Source organism: Hyposmocoma kahamanoa, unplaced genomic scaffold, assembly GCF_003589595.1.
Source record: "Hyposmocoma kahamanoa isolate Upper Pololo Valley unplaced genomic scaffold, ASM358959v1 68, whole genome shotgun sequence".
Classification (NCBI taxonomy): Eukaryota; Metazoa; Arthropoda; class Insecta; order Lepidoptera; family Cosmopterigidae; genus Hyposmocoma; species Hyposmocoma kahamanoa.
In genome coordinates, this window is record NW_020653856.1 from 3,829,036 (window position 1) to 3,851,531 (window position 22,496).

A 22,496-nucleotide genomic window follows, 5' to 3' on the forward strand; every position below is an offset into this window, starting at 1 on the left:
AATCAAAAACTGACATCTACGTCAGATAAGGCACCTGTAAAACAACCTAAAAAACCTATAAAACCTGTAGAGGCAAAAAATACAATACAAAAAATACAGTACAAGGATCTTTAACAAAAACACATATGAGAATTTCGATAACTCGATAACTTGTCCGGTAGCTCAGTTACTAAGAGCAATACTACGGTGTAGTATGGTCATGGGTTCAAGTCCCATCGGATCGAAGAAAATATTTTTCCGTATTAGATCTTTGTATTAAAAATCATAATAAAAACTAATGGCGTTATTTCACAAAAAAATCTCAATTTTTTCTCAACATTGTAAAGAATAGTTTTGGGGCTCAGTTAGAAGAAAATTGGCCACGGTGAGCAAAAATTCGCGGTTTTAATATTTTTTCTTTCAATAATAATAATATCACTTTAACATATTAGCATAGAAAAGGTAGTAAAAACATTGCGATGTTTAATTTTTTTTTAATTCCTACTAAATTTCATAAAGCAACAATTTTATTCAAAGATTTCGTAACAATAGCTACAACCGTTTCAAATATTCGTAGTAATTAAACGTTTTAATTCCATGGTAATAATCAAATTTGTAGTGGTTCTGATTTGATCAAAATGGAATTTAATTTAGCAGACGCCGCCGCCCCTTGCGGGGAATTTCACGGCTGCCTTGATTCTCCGCGGCGAAGCCAGTAGATATAGGAAGAGACAATAGAGAATGAGGCATGTCGGTAAAATACCGCTAATTGATATCGAAGGACTTGGAAATAAACACTTTGAAATCTTGCTAAAATTATTTCTCAGTTGCATTGTGCGTTTTTTTATGTATGTTACGGCCTTTGTGAAGTTGAAGAAAATCATCCACCTCTAAGGGTGTCCGTTCATGAAGACTTATTTTTATAAATAGCGCCCGAATTTTGTAAGGAGCAATTATTTTAATGGTTGATTTTGCTATGCGCCAATTGATTTTTTTGATTTGATCGTCATATACAGTCTCACTTCACCCACTGCTAGGTATAGGCCTTCAAGTTTTTGCGCCGCTCCCCACGGTCCTGCGCTAAACGTGCCTACCTATATTGAATAAAAATTAAGTTATCATATTTTTAGGACATGTTATTGTGGATTTCCGGAAATTATTCTTCTTACAGAGTGTCTTGTCGTTCAAGACAGAGTAGAGGGTAATTTTTAACCGACTTCAAAAAAAGAAGGATATTCTCAATTCGACTGGGTGTCTTTTTTTGTATGTTACGCGGTAACTCCGGTATTTGCGAACATCCCATTGATCCCATTTAATTTTGAAGAAAATCATCCACCTCTAAGGGTGGCTGTTCACGCATGAAGATTCATTTTTATAAATAGCGCCTAAATTTTATTGTAAGGAGCAATTATTTTAATGGTTGATTTTGCTATTCTCCATTTCAAGGCGTTTTTCTCTCTTAATATACTTTGAGTAGTGGGAACCGATTTTTATTATCTTCTGTGTCAAGTTCCGTATAGTGGCGAACTAGGGGATGAATCCGGGTTTGCGCACTTTCCGGTAACCGATTTCAAAAAAACTTGGCAAATAGATGTAATTCCACGAACTTTTGAGATCGGTTTTTGTAGTACTCTGTACTGAGATTATTATGACACCAACCAACAGGACCTGGTGTTAAGCGACACGCCTGTCTATAACAGTTGTAGTGCCACTCGGAGCTTTCAATCGCAAAGATCTGAGAGACACTGCCCACTGCGCCTGTTTCCCTGAGACATTGACAAGTTGACAAGTCTTGTGTGTCTAATTTCACCAACACCCTCACCCCTCAAAACCGAAACACAGTAATTCTCACATTGTAAGGTGGCAGTACTTCCCTCGACGAACTCTTTCACAAGGAGCTCTAGTACCACTAAAAAAAGTTTCAAAGTCTTCAATCCTAGTCGACAATAACAAACGAACCAAATGAACTTCAATCTAAATTAAGTTCAACAGTTTAATTACGTACTTTGTTTATTGTATGTATGACTCTGTATGAGAGCGAAGATGACGGCCACCCGCATGGTACAAGTGCTGTTAATTAATTTAGGGACGCTGATTACATGACTGATTGGGATGTTTGAATGATTGATGGTGTTTTGAATGGGAGACTAGCTTATTAGCTTCCATGAAAAATGTTGAGTTTATACGGTTTAAAACTACTGTGTGCTGTGTTTAAGAATCTCATCCTACCTGAGCTCGAATTCAATTTTTTCCCGTTCTGCCACCTTGCCTATTTCTGCCGCCAAGCGGTAATGTCAGCAATACGGTAAGGGTGCTGGTGAAATTACAGACTTATGTCTCAGATCTTTGCGATTTAAAGCTTTGAGTGGCAGTGCAACTGTTGTGGACAGGCGTATAGCTTACCATCAGGCGCACGACTTGTTCGTCCCGTCACCTGGTATTATATAAAAATGTCACATTGATATTGAGAACAGTGTGACCATTTGTGGCAGATTTCTGCCATTTGGACAGGTTTAATTTTTATTCATTTGCATTCATGCAGAATATGATAAGTTATATTAAATGTGGCAAAGTTTGACAGTTTTGGGAATATTCGGGAAGATCTTTATTATTTTTGGAAACAAACTGGAAACTTGTTGGTTTCTGCTGCTACGAACAAACAACTAAAGCGAAATACAGGACAATGTTGAAACATAACCTATATCAACTTTATAACCCCAGCTTCTACAGGCTGCACTCAATTAGCTTTTTTGATGCTTTGATAATGAATCACAAGTATTGATAGGTCTCCTTAATGCACGTCGTCAAAAACACTGTGTCACATAATACACGGGATGTCGCCACCTTCATTTAGGAATCGTGTTTTTCACCGTATACAATATATTTATCCTCAATTTTACTATATATTTTTCTAAAATGATTGGTGCAATTCTGTTACTATTAAGCGGAATCAACCAAAGCCATTCGAGGTTTTGTCTACTCTTAAATAAAAGAAAATAAAAAAAATCATTTATTTCTGGCGACAATGACCCATAGCAAAATAAATTTCATTGAAATTGAAAATTAATACCGACAGTTAAGAGCAAAATATAATCAGAATTAAAAAGACAATTAAAAATTATGAAAATAAAACAAAATTGTAATAAAAGCCCAAATTCTAATTAAAATTACAAGTACCTACATAGTTTATTGACCTCTAAATCGATTGCCTCCATAACCGGCACCATAGCGGGCATGCTTATCACAACAATGCCGAATATAGGGGCAATCTAACCTGCCAGCTATCATAGCCAGGACGATATTGGATATTATAATCTCAGTACAGAGTACTAAAAAAACCGACCTCAAAAGTACGTGGAATTACATATAATTACCAAGTTTTATTGAAATCGGTTACCGGAAAGTGCGCAAACCCGGATTCATCCCTTAGTTACTTAGACACAGGAGATAACAAAAATCGGTTTACTACTCGAAGTATATTGAAAGAAAAACGCCTTGAATTGGAGAATAGCAAAATCAACCATTAAAATAATTGCTCCTTACAATAAAATTTAGGCGCTATTTATAAAAATGAATCTTCATGCGTGAACAGCCACCCTTAGAGGTGGATGATTTTCTTCAAAATTAAATGGGATCAATGGGAGGTTCGCAAATACCGGAGTTATCGCGTAACATATAAAAAAAGACACCCAGTCGAATTGAGAACATCCTTCTTTTTTTGAAGTCGGTTAAAAATTAGTGCCCTCTTGAAATCCACAACAACGTGTCCTAAAAATATGATAACTTAATTTTTATTCAATATAGGTAAGCACGTTTAGCGCAGGACCGTGGGGAGCGGCACAAAAACTTGAAGGCCTATACCTAGCAGTGGGTGAAGTCAGACTGTATATGACGGTGGTGATACGTTTATCACTTTTCTGTGAAACGGCTGGACAACTTTTTTTCTCCAAACAACCACACTAATTGCCTGGTCTGAAACTGGAGAACTCCTCGAACTATGAGTACCAGAGCAACGGAATCCACTCTGGGACACTACCCAGAACGTTTATTTCCCAAATTGGTCTTACCGGAAATCGAACCCGGGACCTTCACATCCACGCCCACGGTGCAAACCGTTGGGGCACCGAAGTCGTAAAATAGCAGTAAAACTTTTAATACCAATCTTTAGATCTAAGCACGTAATTTACGGCAAACCACCAAAGTGATCATTATAACAAGAATCATTTCTAATTTTTTCTTTTCTCGTTCTTCCTCAGACGTTTCGGCGTAATTGACAAACGATTTTGCGTGGAAGGCGGCTCGCGCTGCGGCAAGGGTGAAGGCTTGTTCGTCTTCGCTGCTGAGGGTGGTAGGGACTTGACCGACTTATTGAATATTCATAGCCAAGATGCTCAGTCACGGCTTAGCATTGCTTCGAGGAGTGGATCAGGTAAGAAATCTTTCTCAGTATTTCTTTCAAATAACTGGTAAATAAGCGAAAATGAGCAAGCCATAGACAGGGCTTGGAGTATTGTAGTACGGTATTGTCAGGAACTATGCTAAATCCGAATTAATCTTACACGCGATTAGTTTTTATCGTCCCATCCATTGACTTACAAATAAATGGACGACGGGTCTAATACAAAAACCACGAAAAAAGTCCCAAGTCAACCTATTTAAACGTAGTGACATGTAAAGGAATATGAAAAAGCTAAAACGTTGAATTTAAATTGTAATGTCATCGCAGTACTGTCTAAATTTGTAACATTTTCGCTTCGCTGTCAGAAGAAACAAACGAAGACTAAAGCGTGAATGACGCTCTGTATACGATTTTAACGCCCCATAAGTTCGGACACTTTTTAGCGCGGACCGGACGTCCATATAATTGTAAGTCAATGGTCCCATCGTTTAGTTTCACATTGAACATACATGAATACAGAAATATGAATGCGATGAAAACAAAATTTTCCTCATTTTGCGCGTGACATCCGGACATGTTGAGTAGGGCGCTATAATATCGAAGAAAAATTATATATTATTTGTACTTACATGATGATGGTGAATTAAATTGCAAATGCAGACAACCTTTCAACGCTAACGGTTTGTGATCATGCATTTTTTTATGATACAAAATGATGCACGAAAAAGTCGTGCGCGTGATGCTAAGTCCCTTGTAATTACAGGCACATGGAACTTGTTAACTTATGTCTCAGGATGACGGGCGCAGTGGTAGTGCCCCTCATATCTTTGCAATTTAAAGCTCTGAGTGGCACTGTAACTGTTATGGACAGGCGTGTAATTTATACTATCAGGCACACGACTTGTTCGTCCTGTCACTTGATGTTATAAAAAAAATTAAAAAAATATCACCAGCACCATTGACTTACAAATAAATGGACGACGGGTCTAATACAAAAACTTCGAAAAAAATGTCCCAAGTCAACCTATTCGAAATTTAAATTGTTATGTCATCGCAGTATCGCTCTGTCCGTAGAACAAATGAAGACTAAAGCGGAGTGTCGCGCTCTGTATACGATTTTAGCGCCTTACAAGTGCGGACACTTTTTAGCGCGGACCCAACGTCCATATAATTGTAAGTCAATGACCAGCACCCTTACCCTTCGAAATCGGTAAGGTGGTAGGACTTCCCTGGCATTATGGACATTATGGCGTTTATTCATAACATACAAATATATGTCTCCTCCACAGCTCTAGAAAAACGTTTCTCGGACACGAGCTCCTGCTTGGACGACTGTTTTCATACTTCGTTGCGCTCTGTGTCGCCGTCCTGGGCAGGTCCTGCAAGCCAGACCATGCACTGCCTATCTGACCTGGACACCAGCCTGGAAAGCAACGGGGATGAAAAGTTTAGAAGACCGACTTCTTTACCACGATGCGCTAGTTGCATTGGCAAGATTAGCCATTTAACTAGGTAAGTAGTTTAAAGAAACACTTCAAACACAACAATTTCAAAAATACTGTGTTGGTAACGACATCTGTTGGGTCATGTCTGTACTACTGACAGTACAAAATGTCACATCGTATTGACATTAGTCTAGCGATTAATAATTAATCTTACTGTCGTCGGCCACTTCATGTATAAAAAGGTGGCGCTATTTTGTTGTGTGTTGATTGATGATAAGGCCGTCATATAATTTCTCTTTTTCCTCTGTAATATACCTTCATGCCTAACATCAAAGCTATATTCGTTTTTTCAAAGAACCATGACTATGAAAGTTGTATTATAAAAAGCGAGCCCGTTAGTTTTTTTTATTTACGCAATTTAGATCCGAAAAAATTGTTTCATTTCCAAATGTGTAGCAATCTAGAAAATATTACAACTTGAAGTGTTTATGTTACAAGATATTTTGTAAATTATTATTTCAGATCATCAACAATGACTCCGGGTTCCATCATGTCTCCAGTTTGGACAATGGACAACATAATCGAAAAGCGTTCCGATTCGGATCGAGCGTCTATTTACTCCCGATCCAGTGGTAGCGCCTCAGAATACAGTGTTCCGCGTAGTGCGCTACTTTTGGACAAGAGTTTTGACTCCAAAAGAGAGAGCCCAGTGGCTTGCTGTACGCCAACGGTGCCGGTGAAGACTGGATTTAGCTGCCAGTGCTGGCAACAGCCCAAGCCTTGTTGTTGCAGGAAGAAGACGTTCAGTGGACCTTATGAAAATTATGACGTGCCAAAGACTCCTATGCCATTAATACAGGTAAGAATGACTTCACCTCGGGGACTAATGTGCAAAGTGAATAGTAACCTTATATGCAGAGGTATTTTATGGGAAAGTAATATGTTATTAATTTTCCTTCCAGGAACATCCAGTGGACATCACAACAGACGCTTCAAGCTTATACGATACACCAAAGAAACTAAAATGTCTCATTAATGGCCAACCCTGCATGTGTACGCAGAAAACTGAGACCAAGGTCGAAGATTACAGCCAAGCTGTAGAGAACAATGACGCATGTGATACTAGTGTTAATAACAACGAAGAGGCGACTTTAGAATCACACTCGAACTACGTGAACGTTACCCCAGTTACCAAAAAACCAAACCCAAAAATAGACTATGGAAACTACGCCAATTTAGACTTGAACGCAACGTTAGAGAAGTTTGAAAGCTCTCTGCAAATTCTTAGGAGTGCAGGATTTAGTCAAGAAGAATTAGATGCATTGGAAGATATTCCAGAACATGATGACGATATTTCTACAGCAACAATGAACACTGTCCATCCCTCAACAGAATGTTGTAACGAACATTTAAATTATATGCACATGGAACCGCTAGAAAGCATTTCTAGTAACAGTAATAAAAATTACTCTGATAATATAAGCGTGAGTAGAATCAGCCACATTTCAGATCCTACTCAACATTCAGAGTCTGACAACACTCTTAGCACAAGAAGGTCCAGTTCTGCTGACTTTACAAAAAGACAAGATGATGAGTTCAGTATCAATAGCCACTGTTTCACACCTACGGTTCTCAGAAAGACCGACAAAAGTGCATCCATCAACAAAGTCATACCTGTAAAAAACAATACGCCGAAAATTTTGGTGCCGAAAGATAAAGTTTTCAAAGCAGAAACAAAAAGCGAAAACATTTTTGTCGCAAGATTTAGAGATGCTGTCAAAATCAGAAGATCGTCAAGTGTACCTAGTAAATCCGATAAGAATAGGGACTCTTCCAGTTCAAACGATTCTGGCGTATCGACTGGATCCTTGAAACATCACAAGGGAGATTTTAATGAATTCGAAATGCCAGTCACGAATTCAAAGTCTTGTAAGAAACACGTGAAGAATAGTAAGCAAATTCGAAGAACTTTAACTCCAGTACACACGCCGTTTGTTAAGTCAAACTCGTCGGATCCGTTGAAAAACTTGACATTTCACTTCGAAGAAGTCGCCATTCTCACGAAGTCGAATTCTTGTGATGTCGACACTTTAACACGACGGAAGAAGCGAAATGGTCAGTTCACAGTACTTTCTATATAATTTATTTTATTTCTTGATTAATTTGATTTAGTTCTACACATTCTGATAAAATAGTTATTTTTGATATATGTGCGGAAAGTTAGTCATTATTCACGAGTCTCGAGGCTTCTTGGCCCGAGCCAGAGGCGAGGGTCAAGACGCGAGACAAGTGAAAATGACAAATCCGCACGTGTATCAAACGACGTTTTTTAATACATTTGCGAAAAAACTACATTGAAAGTAAAATAAAACAGTATTTAAACAAAACTCATTTTCTGCTAGTAAATTAAAATAATGAAATACAACCACTCGAACCATTAGTTAAAAGTCTATGGAAATCTTGTTCTAACGTGCTGTTTTTGTTTATTTTCTGTAATATCGGTCTGTAACCACTTTTCTTATTATGAAGTCCTGGTACTTTTGTTTAAACTTCTTTAGGAACCCGTTCACGGTAGTGAGATACAATTTATCTGTAATACATAGGACAAATATATACATAAAAATCTCGCCTGTCACCCATTCAGGGGTAGGCAGAGACTGTGAACCTCCACTCGATACGTTCATTATATAGTATTTGTAAATAAATATAAGTTTTAATGACGAATGACTTAAGTACGTCACAAAGCACATAAATATTAAATAAATATACAACTTCTTTAGTTCTATGTTTAAGACTTAAAACAACAGTAAATTTAAAAAAAACTGGAAAAGTAAAAAGCACTAGTGCGAGAAATCCAACTTTCCGCACGATTTGTAGTGCGAAAAATACCACGTTTTGAGCAACTATATTAAAAATACCTTAGTGGCATAGTTTCTCTCTCAGCATTATTATTCCCATCTAGGTAGGGTCTGCTTTTTTTGTCCTTAACCTCCACTTTACTCTGTTCTGGACGTGTCGCTTCTAAAATCTGGCAGCTCCTTATCTTTGGCGATTATATCTGTCCACCTCATCTTCAGTCGTCCTCATTTTCTGGGCCCAGGTTGCTTCACCGTAGTGGCATAGTAACTTAAGACAAGTAGCACGGTTTGTATGTGTCCACGCCCGCCGTGTGCCGTGTATATTAGCACACATTTGTATAATAATGAGTGAAAGAACGCGTGTGAGACGACCAGAACTAAACAACGTGACTTCTCCGCGAAATTATGCGAATGTGTACGTCCATACACCGCACACAGTGGGCGTGCTCACATACAAGGCACGCTGCTACGTTTGTATGGAGTTACCATTCTTGTCTTGGAATACTATAGTAGTAGTGTCTTTTTTTGATATACTAGAGATACCAATTATTTCAAGAGCTAATGCATATTTAAATTTATTATTTTATTCTATTAATAGAACATCTTTTTGATCATTGATACATAAATACGAGTACATACATACAGGCGTGTTGATAATAAATAAATAAAGATGCAGAAAGACATCTTTTTTAAATTTATTTTCACATCTTTCATTCCACTCTACCACATTACAAATATATATATCTTTCGCACTTACACTTGAGATCGCTCACGGGTATATATTACGCTCTTGGATCTTTCGCCCTTACAAGTCGTTTGAAATGTCGAATTTAATTCTCTAACTACGTCACTAACTTAGGCAACGAAACTATTTTTCGGATTTAAATCGCGTATATTTTTCACACGGTTCACGCGGGGTTTGTTTGAACTCCAAAAAGTTTGTTTGAAAAAACAAATATACGCAATTTAAACCCGAAAAATAGTTTTATTTCCTATGTGTAACAATCGCGAAAACCTAAGAACTCGATACGTCATTAACTATTTCATTTTTTTACAGCAGATGCAGACATCACTGTACGACATAGTCAGATGACAAACAAAAGCACGTCAAGTGGGGCTTCTGACACGTCAGACTACATGGAATCCCTGTCAGTCTCTTCATTCAGTTCGTGTGACGTGTCGGCTGACAGACATCTAACTAGACCGAGGTCTGGCAAGGAATATGCCAGTATTGATCGAGCTGCGTTGGCTAGTGTATGTGATATGTCGAGTGTTTGAAAATTTAGGAAACAACATTAGACATTTTAGACTACAGCGACGGCATACAGACTGGCATGCTCTATAAAGAACCTTTTCGAGAAAGGAAAACAATCAGGAAAGTGTTGTTTAAATCTTTTGCAAATTTCAAGCGAATTTAGTCGCATTGCCGATTAGATTAGGTATATTTTGGATTGTTTCAAATATTTAGACATTACATTTCGTGATTGCAAGCATTGGTTATGAAAAATCTTTCACGCTCATTGATGAAAAAAATATTGTAACTTGTTTACGTCATTTGAACATTAAAAATGGGAGTGACGGTAAAACATGTATTTTTTACAAACTTCAAACTTGAATTTCTTGGAATTATTTTTGTGCAAACTGTACATAGTAAATGAAAAGGTAAGTTTACATTTGTTCCTATGTACATAATGAATTAGAATACATATTTTCAGTAAAATGTAGTGGTAGAATGACGAATTTTACATTATTAATCGTGCCAAAAATGTAATGAAAATGGCTTTTTGTTTAGGTGGTTTTTGGGTACGTAGATATAGTAAACATGTATAATATAAGTAAGTTTACTTATACAAGCTTTTTAGAATTATAACGTTAATGTAAACAACATTCGTTTTAACATTACAAAGTCAAGTTTAACTATAATCGATTTTTTAATTTAAGATAATAAACTAACGTGTGTTGCCAGCTTTTGATGACATAAAAATAATGTTGCCATAAGGGTGAGGCTACATGAGCGTAATTTTGTGAGTTGTGAGTCGCGTGTTTTGGCTCTTTTGTGTCCGAAATTACTGAATTCCAACTGTGGAGCATCAGGCGAACGTATTTTATTCAGTTGCTTTTAAGCGTTTGTACGGTGTGTTTTTTTTGACAAACAGTGGCGGATTTACAGTCCTGGCCGCTCTAGGCCCTAGGCCATGTAGTCAGTACCAGCCGCCCCTTTCTCAGCACTCATATACATACTGGTAGACATCTATATTTTATAAATAAAGTGTACGAAAGTGATTTAGGAAGATTATTGTTACACGACGCGGTGCAGTGCGGCACGCCATAATGTGCGTGAGCCTTTAAAATACTTTGAGTTATTTCTTGTTCTCATCAGAGAATTTTTTGTCACGATTAGGGTGGCCTTAAGGCAAATCCGCCACTGTGGACAAAAAAGTCGTGCGCCCGATGTTAATCGACACGCCTGTCTATAGTAGTTGCAGTGTCACTCAGAGCTTTAAATCGCAAAAATCTGAGGGACACTGCCTCTTCGCCTGTCACCGTGGGACAAATTGACAAGTCCTGTGTACCTGTAATATCACCAGCGTCCTTACCCTTCAAAACCGAAACAGTAATGCTCACATTACTGCTTGGCAGCAGATGGGTAATGTGGCAGTACTTCCCTGGACGAACTCTCACAAGGAGCCACATGCCAACATGCCAACATGTGTCCCTCACTTTCCTTCCCTCATCAATCCCGCACAAACACGTCACACAGTGCGACCAAAGTTTCGTCGTAACTACGCGCGTGAGTTGGCAGACAACTCATTTTACAAACAGTATTTTTATATGAAACCGAATGCAGCGTAAAATACGCAACTCAAAAACGCGACTCACAACTCACAATGTTGCGCTTGTCTGGACTCACCCTAAAAGATAAACCATTATCTTTTTAATAAATTGACGACTCGGTGGTCGAATGGTATTAACTTTGAAAAGTCAAGAATTTGATAATGACAAATATAAATGATATATTGTTTACCAAATCAATTGCCAAAAGTGAGTTAATTGAGAACCGAACATTTCACCTTGACACAGTTTTATTGTAATAAATATGGCAACAACACATTAGCGGCTGCCAGTTTATTATCTCGTCATTAAAAATCTTACTCTGTTTATAATTTTTCATCATTATTATCGAACTTGAATAAATTTAAGATTTTTAGATTTAAAAATTCAGTTTTCTTACTTTAAGGTTCTTACTTAAATTATTTGTGCCTTTACTGTTGTTTATGGTTTTATTCTTATGCAGTTTATTTTGAGTATGTTACCCTTATTGTGTGAAATTTAACTGTAAGATATACAAAGATTTTTAATATAAGTACTTACGTGTTAACAATAACTGTCTTATTGTAATGCATTAATTTTAAAATTGGACGATATTTTAACATATTTTTTCCAAATGTAATGTTAATTAGTCGTTATCAGTGACACCCACGAAAAGAATTGGCCTGGCCCTATAACGCACCATATGAACGTCACAACTAGAGTTGCAACAAATATTCGGTAACTATTCGGCATTCGGTATTCGTACAGTGAACAAGTAAAGAAGAACATCGAAGAGAACAGCTTTAAAGGGATCAAGGAGCTGGCTATGAACCGTGAGGAGTGTTCACTGACAAGAGCCTTATACATATAGGATGATCATGATGATTCGGCTATTTGGCTCGTTTTTTGCTATTCGGTCGAATACCGAATATTGCATCACTATTCGACCGAATATCAAATGCCTAGAAACAGGAGGAAGAATATTAAAAAAAACAATAAATTATCATGTACTTCGTTATATATTTTTTTAATAAAGTACTTTTATTAATTACTGAGTATACATTGTAAGTTATTTTTCTAAGAAAGAATCAACGCGATTGGCGAAGCGTAGTAATAATGAGCCAATCAGAAAGCGAGTGCGCGATTATTATTAGTTATCATTATAAGTGCGTTAATCAATCCGAATAGTTTGAACGAATATTCGGCTCAACAACCACGTTCTTGGCGTGAGGCTGAATATACTATTTGTTGCAATATTAAACGCAACACAAATTTAGATTTTAAAAAAATATATGAATTTTCGTCCAATTTTTAACATGTTAACGTTATTGAAAACAAACGCCTGTCCGAAAATTATAAGCAATAACCTGTAACTTCATAGTAAGTAACAATAATATGTATAAATACATAATAACATTATATTAAAGTTTTTATACTGTTATAGTTTTGAAAAGTATCCTGCCAAATCTCTAATTGTCCATTAAAAATTGTATTTGCTTTAAAAAGGTTTATTAACAGATGCTTATAATTTCTTATATGACGAAAATATTATAGCTGATTACATGCTAATGTATACAAATTTTGAATTGGTATTTAAATGACAATGGTGTTCTAAAAACTTTGTTCTCGATGTTTCCACCGTATTGCATGGTTCGATTGGTTGTACCATGTTTGGTTTGGTGGTTCACTCGGGACCGCACCCGGTTCGACCTGATGGAGCTATTAGTCTCATTTAATCGCAAAGGACCTGGTTGGTATACAATAAGAAACATGTTCCAAATGCGAATTCCTTTTGTGTCGTTGCCAAATGTTTACGGACAATCTTTATTTTTCTTAACATTATATATAAGATGAAAGCTGCTGGTTTTCTTTCGTCTAGTCAAAGGGCGTAACGACCACACTTTTCTAGAAGTATTCCTATTTTAAACATAATGTAACCATTTTTAAATTAACAGCAAATTAAGGTCGTCTTTAGCGTCGACAATTGATGTTTTAACGGATTTTTAAAAACCCGCAGTTATTTAATTTGGTCGTATAGTTTTTCTTTCGGCCTCCGTTTTCTCTCTTATATTATCAATTATCGTGTTAAGTTACTTATGTTGACACAGACAGTGGAAAATGAAATTTTGTATCAAGCTGTGTTGAATATTTTTCAAAATATTATAATTTAGAAAAATGTGGTCTTACCATTACCAGGTTTTGATTGTCACATGGGATAGTAAGTTATTTTCTAAGCACAATTAAACATATAGATGTGTTAAATTTTATATACTTTTATGTAACACATAGTTTACCTTCGCTGTAGCTTAAGTTGCAAACTGTTTGAAAGTTTTGTAATACATATTATAATATTCTTCAGTGCAACTAAAATGATAAAAATATAGTGCATTTTCAAATAAACTTTGGGTTTGTTTTTCCCCTGCTCCTTTACCTTCATGAAAATTTAACTCGCGCCTATTCGCTCTCAAGGTGAGAGTGAATAGGCTTTATTTAGGTGTGTATGCCATCTAAATAAAGCCTATTCCATCGTTGACCTTACCGTCATTTTCAATCACGCAAGATGGAGGTGAAATGCGTACTTTTCTCTGTTAATAAAAAAATATTTAAATGACATGAAGTTCATGAATCAGTGATGGGACACTGTCAGTGAATCGAGAACAACTTTCAACCGATTGATTCTCTTGACGGTACAAAATCTTCGAAATTATGAGCACAGCACCATAGCGAAGCTTGCAAATATTGCAGAATTCTAAACTGACAACATATTCGAAACCAAATTGAAGTCTATCTTGCTAAATCGGTGCTATTACAGTGTGCTACTTACACTCCATGTACTCAACTCTTTCATAAAGTAACAGTACACTTTCGTGCTAATTTTATATCTATTTTAAGTACTTTAACTTAGTCTATACTAACTTGTTTAAGTTATTAGAAAGAACCGATTATTTGCTACACACCATTAACACGACCGAGCCAATTACACATACATATTTATGTTAACGGCAATGTGAATAATTCCGAGATTCTATAAAATTCCTAGTCATTCTATACAATACCAAGTAATCTTCTTAAAAAGCTTCTTTAAGCAATGAATATAATAAGTAGTTATTATTTTTGTAACTATTATACACATTTCCTAGGCATGGTATGGATATAGGTTTGCGTTTCCAAGCTGAGTCGAAAATTATTATGGAAATTATTATTATTCAATATTTTTTCAAAATTTACCGGGGGTAATTTGTGCAAATCTTTTGCAACAAATATCGGTAATTTAGCAGTGCTGGTGTTCTTAATAAGCCTAATTATATCCTCAATATCACGCTCAGCCTTGTCTTTTCTTCTTGAAATATATTTTTCACCACCATCCACGGATTCATATAGCAATTTCTCGTCTGCTCCACTGCTTCAACAGAAAAGCCCGTCAAGCATATTCGCACCAAACTGACATCATCCATAACATTGTGCTTGTTCTGTATAAACGCTAGCACCTCGTTGATTACAATATTGCACGATACACATTTCACTACATTTGACGTCATATTCTCAGCGTAAGGTGGCCCTCACACGCGCGCGCACGCAACAGCGCTCGCGACACGACTCAGATTCGATTATTACCTGAAACAAACAAAAATTAATGTTCCCAAAAGTGTAATGGGTGCTTGGTTCCAATCATCGAGTATATAACCAGAAATAGAGACGAAATAAGGGTCATCCAACCCTGGCAACTCATCAGGCAAATGGGCCTTATATTAACTGACCTCTGTGTACGTCTATTCTAAAAATATTCTGCATTTATTGTAACAAAGATAATATCTCATAACTACGTGGGGCCGTTCCATTCGGTGCTGCGAAAAAACAGCAAAACATCTAATTACAAAACAAACTGAATCACATTTCGTCGGTTATTAAATACGTAACTTTTCAATTTTCGTCCATTAAAGCAAAGCTCAACTTAAACTGGTCGTTTTGAAGTTAAACAATTGATGACATCCGTCAACTGTTTCGAATTCGGGCTGGCCAATCGCAGCTTATTTGACACCGTCGTAGTTTTCAAACAAATTAAATGACATTTCCCGCCAAAAAAATAATTAAAATTTATATGTTATAGTTTAATATAAACACTTGGACACTTTCTCAAATATATTTAAAAATAAAATGGAAAAAATAATTTCATAGGAAATGAAACTATTTTTCCGGATTTAAATCGGGTAGGTATATTTGTTTTTCAAACAAACCTGAGACCTTTACAATGGTCCCATGACTTTTGTAAAAGGTCCGAAACGTTGGTTTGTTTGGATAAACAAAATTATAGGCGATTTAGACCCGAAAAATAGTTTAACTTCCTATCTTTAACAATTGCGAAAACCTAATAAGTCGATACACCATCACTTTTATACATTGCCTAATGCGCGTTGGGCATTGTATAGAATACCTAGACCCAGCGTATAATAGAATTTATTTCATACATTGCCTGACCGTTTTAGGCATTGTATTGAATACCGGATTACATACATTGCCGATAACACATACGTACCTATCCGAATAGATACAAGCGCAGCCAAGTTACCGCCGACGAATTTTGTAATGGACGGGGAAACGGTAGGTATAGTTACATTGCAATAAAACATGTTTTGTATGGTTTACATTTTGTACAGTACAAAAACCAATGAAGTAAGTTTATACTTGGTAATTACCTACGTAATACCTGTACTAACATTGTTTGCAATAAATAAATAAAATTTCTAGCCAGCGGTTATCGCGCGCCAAGTAAGAAAACCTCAGATTCTATTCCCGAACAAGCAATTTGAAAATGGAACACTTCCGGGAGGTGATCGCGGATCTTCAAAATGATTATGTTTTTCACAATCATAGACATAAACTCAATGCCAAATTTCTCAATTAAAGACCTGATGCTAAGTGACATGCCTTACACCCACAACAGTTGCAGTTCCACTCAGACCTTTAAAACCTGAGGGGCACAACCACTGAACACCTCACTCTGAGACATAAAGTTAAACCGTTTAAACCATTTATTTACCACACACAGTAATACGAACAGAACGTAATAATATAACAATATTATTGGAACAGCATCAGTGCGTGGAAGGAACAGGGTCATTTAATCCTTGTGGCTGTATACAACGTGGTACTGATTTTCAGCCTGACCTTGTTGACACTTCGTTTTTCAACATAATCCAATTTAACTGCACCACTGTCACGATAAACATCGAATACTAATAATAATATCTGTTTAAATTATTAATAACATCAAATACACAAACAACAAAGTTTATGTAAACGTCAGGAAGTTTTCAATAAAAAGGTCAAAGTAAATCACACACAATCTTGTGATTGTGTGTAATTAACGTCTCAATCTCAACAAGAATGACAAATGCCAAGTGATGATTATAAAAAAAAATGCGTTACGGTGTAGTTGAAACTTAATACTACTTTTACTTAGCGGTAAATTTGCTATTATAAATTACTAGGCGCAGACAAATTAACGGGACTAAACAGTTGACAGTCTTAGTCTATAAAACCGGAACGCAGCAATGCTCATGTTACGACTTGGCGGCAGAAATAAAATAACAGTACTTTCGTGGAGGAACTCTTTACGCTCTACTGCTTATTGAAATAATTAAGATCACAAAACTTCCTTACGTTTTCTGTCGCAGCAATGACAGATTTTTACGAACAAATAATTAATTTATTTATCTACACACATATGTGTACGATAAACCCTCTATGATGTGTTCAAAAACCGCAAATTACGAACAGCTTAAAGGTAAACTGTTTTGTTAGAACAAATTTCTTATCTGTGAAAATGTTATTATTGCTACTTATTACATTCAAATTTCGAACATTTCTGAAAAACAAAACAATTTACTTCGTCCTCAATTCTAATATCACTCGAGATGAAGTTTTATTTGAAATTAAATTTCATACGTTACTTGATATCGAACGATATGATAGTTGGGGCCGACTCTACATAGTTCATCTATGAACTTAGATTATTATTCTAAGTCTATGAATTTAAAAAAAAACTGCTCTAATATTTTTTTGCATTATTTTACTAATAATTACTGCTAATAGCTCTGATCAATGCCGCAATGACGGTCATAACATGCAGTTCCTGAACACATCATAGAGAGCTTATAATATGTGTATAGATAAAGCAGTGTATGTAACTGTATCTAATTAGGCATTAAAACACTCGTGTGAAGTTTTGAAAAACCCACTCGTTTTTAAAAATACCTTTGATTATGTAAACAGTCACATAAACTACTATTTCGAGTAAACATTCTATTTCAATATATAAAATAAAGCTATAACAATAAGCCCTTTTTATTACTTACAGTCTTTCTAGCTAATATATTCATAAAGTCGTCATATAAACCTCTTAACCTTAAACCTCTTTTATCACTTTTCTCATCAAATTCATAGTACTATTATATAGATAAATTTTTACAATATTATATTACACGACTTAATTATTCTATGAAACTTCAGTTGACCTTGACAAATGAAACATTTGCTTCTGATACGAAGTGGTACGAGTTATTCACGACAGTGACGTATCAATTTATGACTCACAGCCTAAACAAGACCAAGGCAGAGACTGAACAGTTATTTCGTCGAGTTTGTTAACATCCGCGGTAGTATAGTGGTTAGTATCCCCGCCTGTCACGCGGGAGACCGGGGTTCGATTCCCCGCCGCGGAGAACACCTTTTTTCGTTTTTCTCTTTTTTTTTCATTTTTTATATTAATTATAAATATTTACTCCATTTAATTTTCACTTTACACAAAACCTATAACGATTTATTCGTAAGTACAAACGCGGTACCTAGAGATTATAGAAAGCAATTCAGCTGTTAAGCCGAGACTTAATACGGGACATTCAGGGACCCATATGTCCAGTAAACACATGGATTTATTTGGGCGCGATACACAAGTCGCTAAAGAATATTCAGTGACCTTTTATAATATCTATAAGTATGCAAAAAAACTGCACCGTAGTTGATGTGATGTAATTAAAAAGATATCCATCGCCCTTTTTAACATAAAACAAATGTGTCAGAAGTGTAACAAACCGCAGCAGTGGCTATAAATCTTTTTGTCCTACCTTTTTCCTTTATAATCTTTCTATTCAAGTTCTAAATTTGTTTTTGCGTACCTATATACTAAATCTATGGTTTTTCCCGTCTTTTATGACTTGTTTGTTACTCTGAATGAATGAATAAAGTATTTTTCAATGCACATGACAAAATTGCAATGACAAGGACAAAGCCGAACAGTAAATCACAGATTAAGCTAATGCGGAACAGGCGGCCTTATTGCTAAGTAGCACTTTCTTCCAGGCAACAACATAAGGATCAATTTAAGAGCTGGAAAACATTGACTTACAAATAAATGGACGACGGGTCTAATACAAATATATATCAATACAATCTATATCTATAAGTCTAATAAAAATATACATAAAAATACAAAAACCACGAAAAAAATGTCCCAAGTCAACCTATTTAAACGTAGTGACATGTAAAGGAATATGAAAAGGCTTTTAAATTGTAATGTCATCGCAGTACTGTCTAATTTTGCTTGCTTCGCTGTCAGTCAAACAAACGAAGACTAAAGCGTGAATGACGCTCTGTATACAATTTTAACGCCCTATAAGTTCGGACACTTTTTAGCGCGGACCCGACGTCCATATAATTGTAAGTCAATGCTGGAAAAGGTTTTTATTCTGTTGTATTGGCGCCCGGATTTCTGTACAATTACTAATATTGTTGAATAAATTCTGTACCAAATATTAATTAGTGACTTCACGCGAGTGGAAATTCTTGTCAATTGAGAGGTCCATGTTGTTATATGAGTTCATCCAGGGAAGTACTGCCACGTTACCTATTTCTGCCGCCAAGCAGTAATGTGAGCCTTACTGCGTTTAGGTTTAGAACGCAGTAAGGCACACATTAGCTAGGCTGCTGGTGAAATTACAGGCACATGGGACTTGTCAACTTATGTCTCAGGGTGACGGGTGCAGCGGCGGAGCCCCTAAGATCGTTACGATTCAAAGCTCTGAGTGACTGCAACTGTTATGGACAGGAGTATCGCTTACCAACAGGCGCACAATTTGTTCGTACCATCACTTGATATTATAAAAAAAATAACCGAACAGGCGAGAGTTACACTGTTTGTCTTGTTATATAACCCAGTAATCTAAATAGCGCTTTAGTTATACGAAGTTTGATAAATTCAATGCCCGTGTGTGTAACACTTAACCGAGCACGCAATTTAACAAAGCGCTGGCCAACCAGCTGTTTGTCATTGCAGACTTAATGTTCTCGTATTGTTGTTATATTGACACCACTTTAAGTAGTTAAAGTTTCGTTTTCTACCGTATATCTTTATGTTTAATGTTTATTATGGTCTTCTGAATTGGATAAGTGCACGATGACTGTTTTTTTGCTAAGTCTGTAAAGAACTACGACGCCAGACTTAAGCACTTCAAGTTGGTATCATTATCGTATCGCAGGCACAATCTCGACAATCTGTTCTCCTTTAAGCATTCTTTAGATTGAACCTCGAGCGAATCTAGAGACACAACTTTTCACCTCACTATAGCGAAGAAAATAGTGGATGATAGAGAACAGTTACACTCTAACAAATCAGTTTTATTCATTCGAACATCAAAAAATAATTTATTAAACAAAATTAGTTAACATTGTCAATTTAATGTCAACAATAATAAGAATAAAATACACGAACGGATTTATGTTACGTAAATAATGTTCGACAAATCGTGTAGTTTTTTTTTTATCGAAAGAAAAAGTTAGGTCCATCGTCAAGTTCGAATTTCAAAAACGCTTTTGTAATGAGTACAAAGCCTTTCCGAGCTAGTGAGGTGAAAAGGTTATTTATAATGTTTTTCTAATTTCATGTTAGGTAAATGTCCCAGTGGTTGACGCTTTTTGACGAAAAATTACATGTTTTGCCAAAAAAATACTTAATTATCAGTCATACTGACTACCTAGAAATGTAAACATATTTAACGGTTTGTCTTTTATCTTCTAGAAACCATACAATTTTAAATTACTATAGCATTATTAAAATATTCCAGTTTTCAGCAACCTCTAAAAATGTACCAGTGTATGACAAAAATTCCGATGTCCCAATGGTTGACTTACGGCAAAGTAAGATCATAGTACCAGTATTTGACAGAACGTTATGTTAAGATTCATAGTTATTTGACTGGATTGACTTCTTTATAACAATAAATAATAAAAGAACCAAAAACATAATCAATCGAGATGCTTTTATTAAAATTAATAATAAATGTTTGCAAGATACTTATAGAAAGATGAAACTTGAATTAACATATGTAGTTTTAAATGACATTAAAAATATTTTCATCGTGCATCGATAAGAATCCCTTTAGACACTTCGCCAGTCACCTTCAATACATCATCTTCCGAATAATGTAACATCCTTGGTGGCATTTTCTCATTGCAATATACCTGTAACCAATAGTTGACACTAGTTAAGTCCTATTGTTTGACATCTCAACGTACGACTGTCAAGCATTGGGTCCCCTTAGTAAAACAGTCTTTGACACCCATTTCAAACACTACTCAAACTACCCATATAAACTTGCCACTAACAGAGTGATCCAAACTATATACTTCGTCGTTACCAAATGGTCGAAATTAAGTCTTAAAAAATATTCCTTTGTACTAGTGCTTGACATGGGTGTCAACTACTACTGAACGTTGAAATTTTGCAAAAGTGTTTGACAGCCCTCTAAAATAAAATATAAACGATATACATCAATAAGCACACACAAAACAAATTGTTTGTACAGTTATCTAATAGTTTTAATATACACTTACCGATAATTAATAGAATTCCGACTAATAAACGCGCTCACACTACTCGAAGTCTTAATGATTTTTGTAAGAACACCAACGCACTTTCATCTCGGGTTACCTGTACGCAAGAACAGTTGCTAAATTGATAATCTTAGTACTAAAAAAAACCGACCTCAAAAGTACGTGGAATTACAGCGCGCAAACCCGGATTCATCCCCTAGTTCGCCACTATACGGAACTTGACACAGGAGATAATAAAAATCGGTTCTCACTACTCAAAGTATATTGAGAGAAAAACGCCTTGAATTGGAAAATAGCAAAATCAACCATTAAAATAATTGCTCCTTATAATAAAATTTAGGCGCTATTTATAAAAATGAATCTTCATGCGTGAACAGCCACCCTTAGAGGTGGATGATTTTCTTCAAAATTAAATAGTACCACTATTGTGGAGGTACCCTCTTCCCAACAAAAAAGAATCATCAAAATCAGTTCACAAATACCGAAGTTATCGCGTAACATACATACAAAAAAACATACAGTCGAATTGAGAATCTCCTCCTTTTTTTTAAGCCGGTTAAAAAAATATTAAGTGAATCGATGAAAGCTTCTAAACGGAATTCATATTATGCCATTACTGATACATTTAACACGGTTTTGTAGTTCTATCAATATCTCTTTTCTTATTTAAAAAAAAAGTTCAAAAGTGTCATACATTGGGACAGTGTCAAAGATTGATACACTTACCTTATTAAAAAAATATATAAAATAAATAATAATATTCCTTTACAAATCACATGTACACACGATTTTGGTAAAATAAAAATTGTTCAGGAGAGGATGTTTTGCCATAACTTACAAGACTTAAAGCAATATTTCACATATCGCACATGACAACTAACATATAATACTATGAGATAATACTTTATCTCAAAAGGCTTCAATTTATATTAATATTACCTATTTAGTTTCCATGCTACAGTATTGTCCCGTCACTTTGAAATGTAATCGTATATGAATGACACATCACTAAAGCGAAATTTTGGAGATAAATTATTAATATAACGCCATTTTTGATATAATACTATGTTAGTTGTCAAGTGCGACATCCACTTTGAAAACTCACAAAAGAACAGA

At 35.7% G+C, this 22,496-nt stretch overlaps 1 protein-coding gene and 1 non-coding gene across 2 annotated transcripts in view; both read left to right on the forward strand.

Annotated features, from left to right (window-relative positions):
* Window positions 1-10,591, forward strand: part of LOC113232270 — a 287,393-nt gene extending 276,802 nt beyond the window's left edge. Inside the window, exons 4-8 of the mRNA XM_026466939.1 lie at window positions 4,236-4,408; window positions 5,668-5,890; window positions 6,346-6,682; window positions 6,786-7,938; window positions 9,739-10,591. Of these exons, the coding sequence (XP_026322724.1) occupies window positions 4,236-4,408; window positions 5,668-5,890; window positions 6,346-6,682; window positions 6,786-7,938; window positions 9,739-9,959 (2,107 nt within the window). The 3' untranslated portion in view covers window positions 9,960-10,591. The remainder of the gene's footprint in view (window positions 1-4,235; window positions 4,409-5,667; window positions 5,891-6,345; window positions 6,683-6,785; window positions 7,939-9,738) is intronic.
* Window positions 10,592-18,142: 7,551 nt separating this feature from the next.
* On the forward strand, window positions 18,143-18,214 carry Trnad-guc. The gene has a single exon. It is a non-coding gene; the product is annotated as a tRNA-Asp (tRNA).
* Window positions 18,215-22,496: the final 4,282 nt, after the last annotated feature.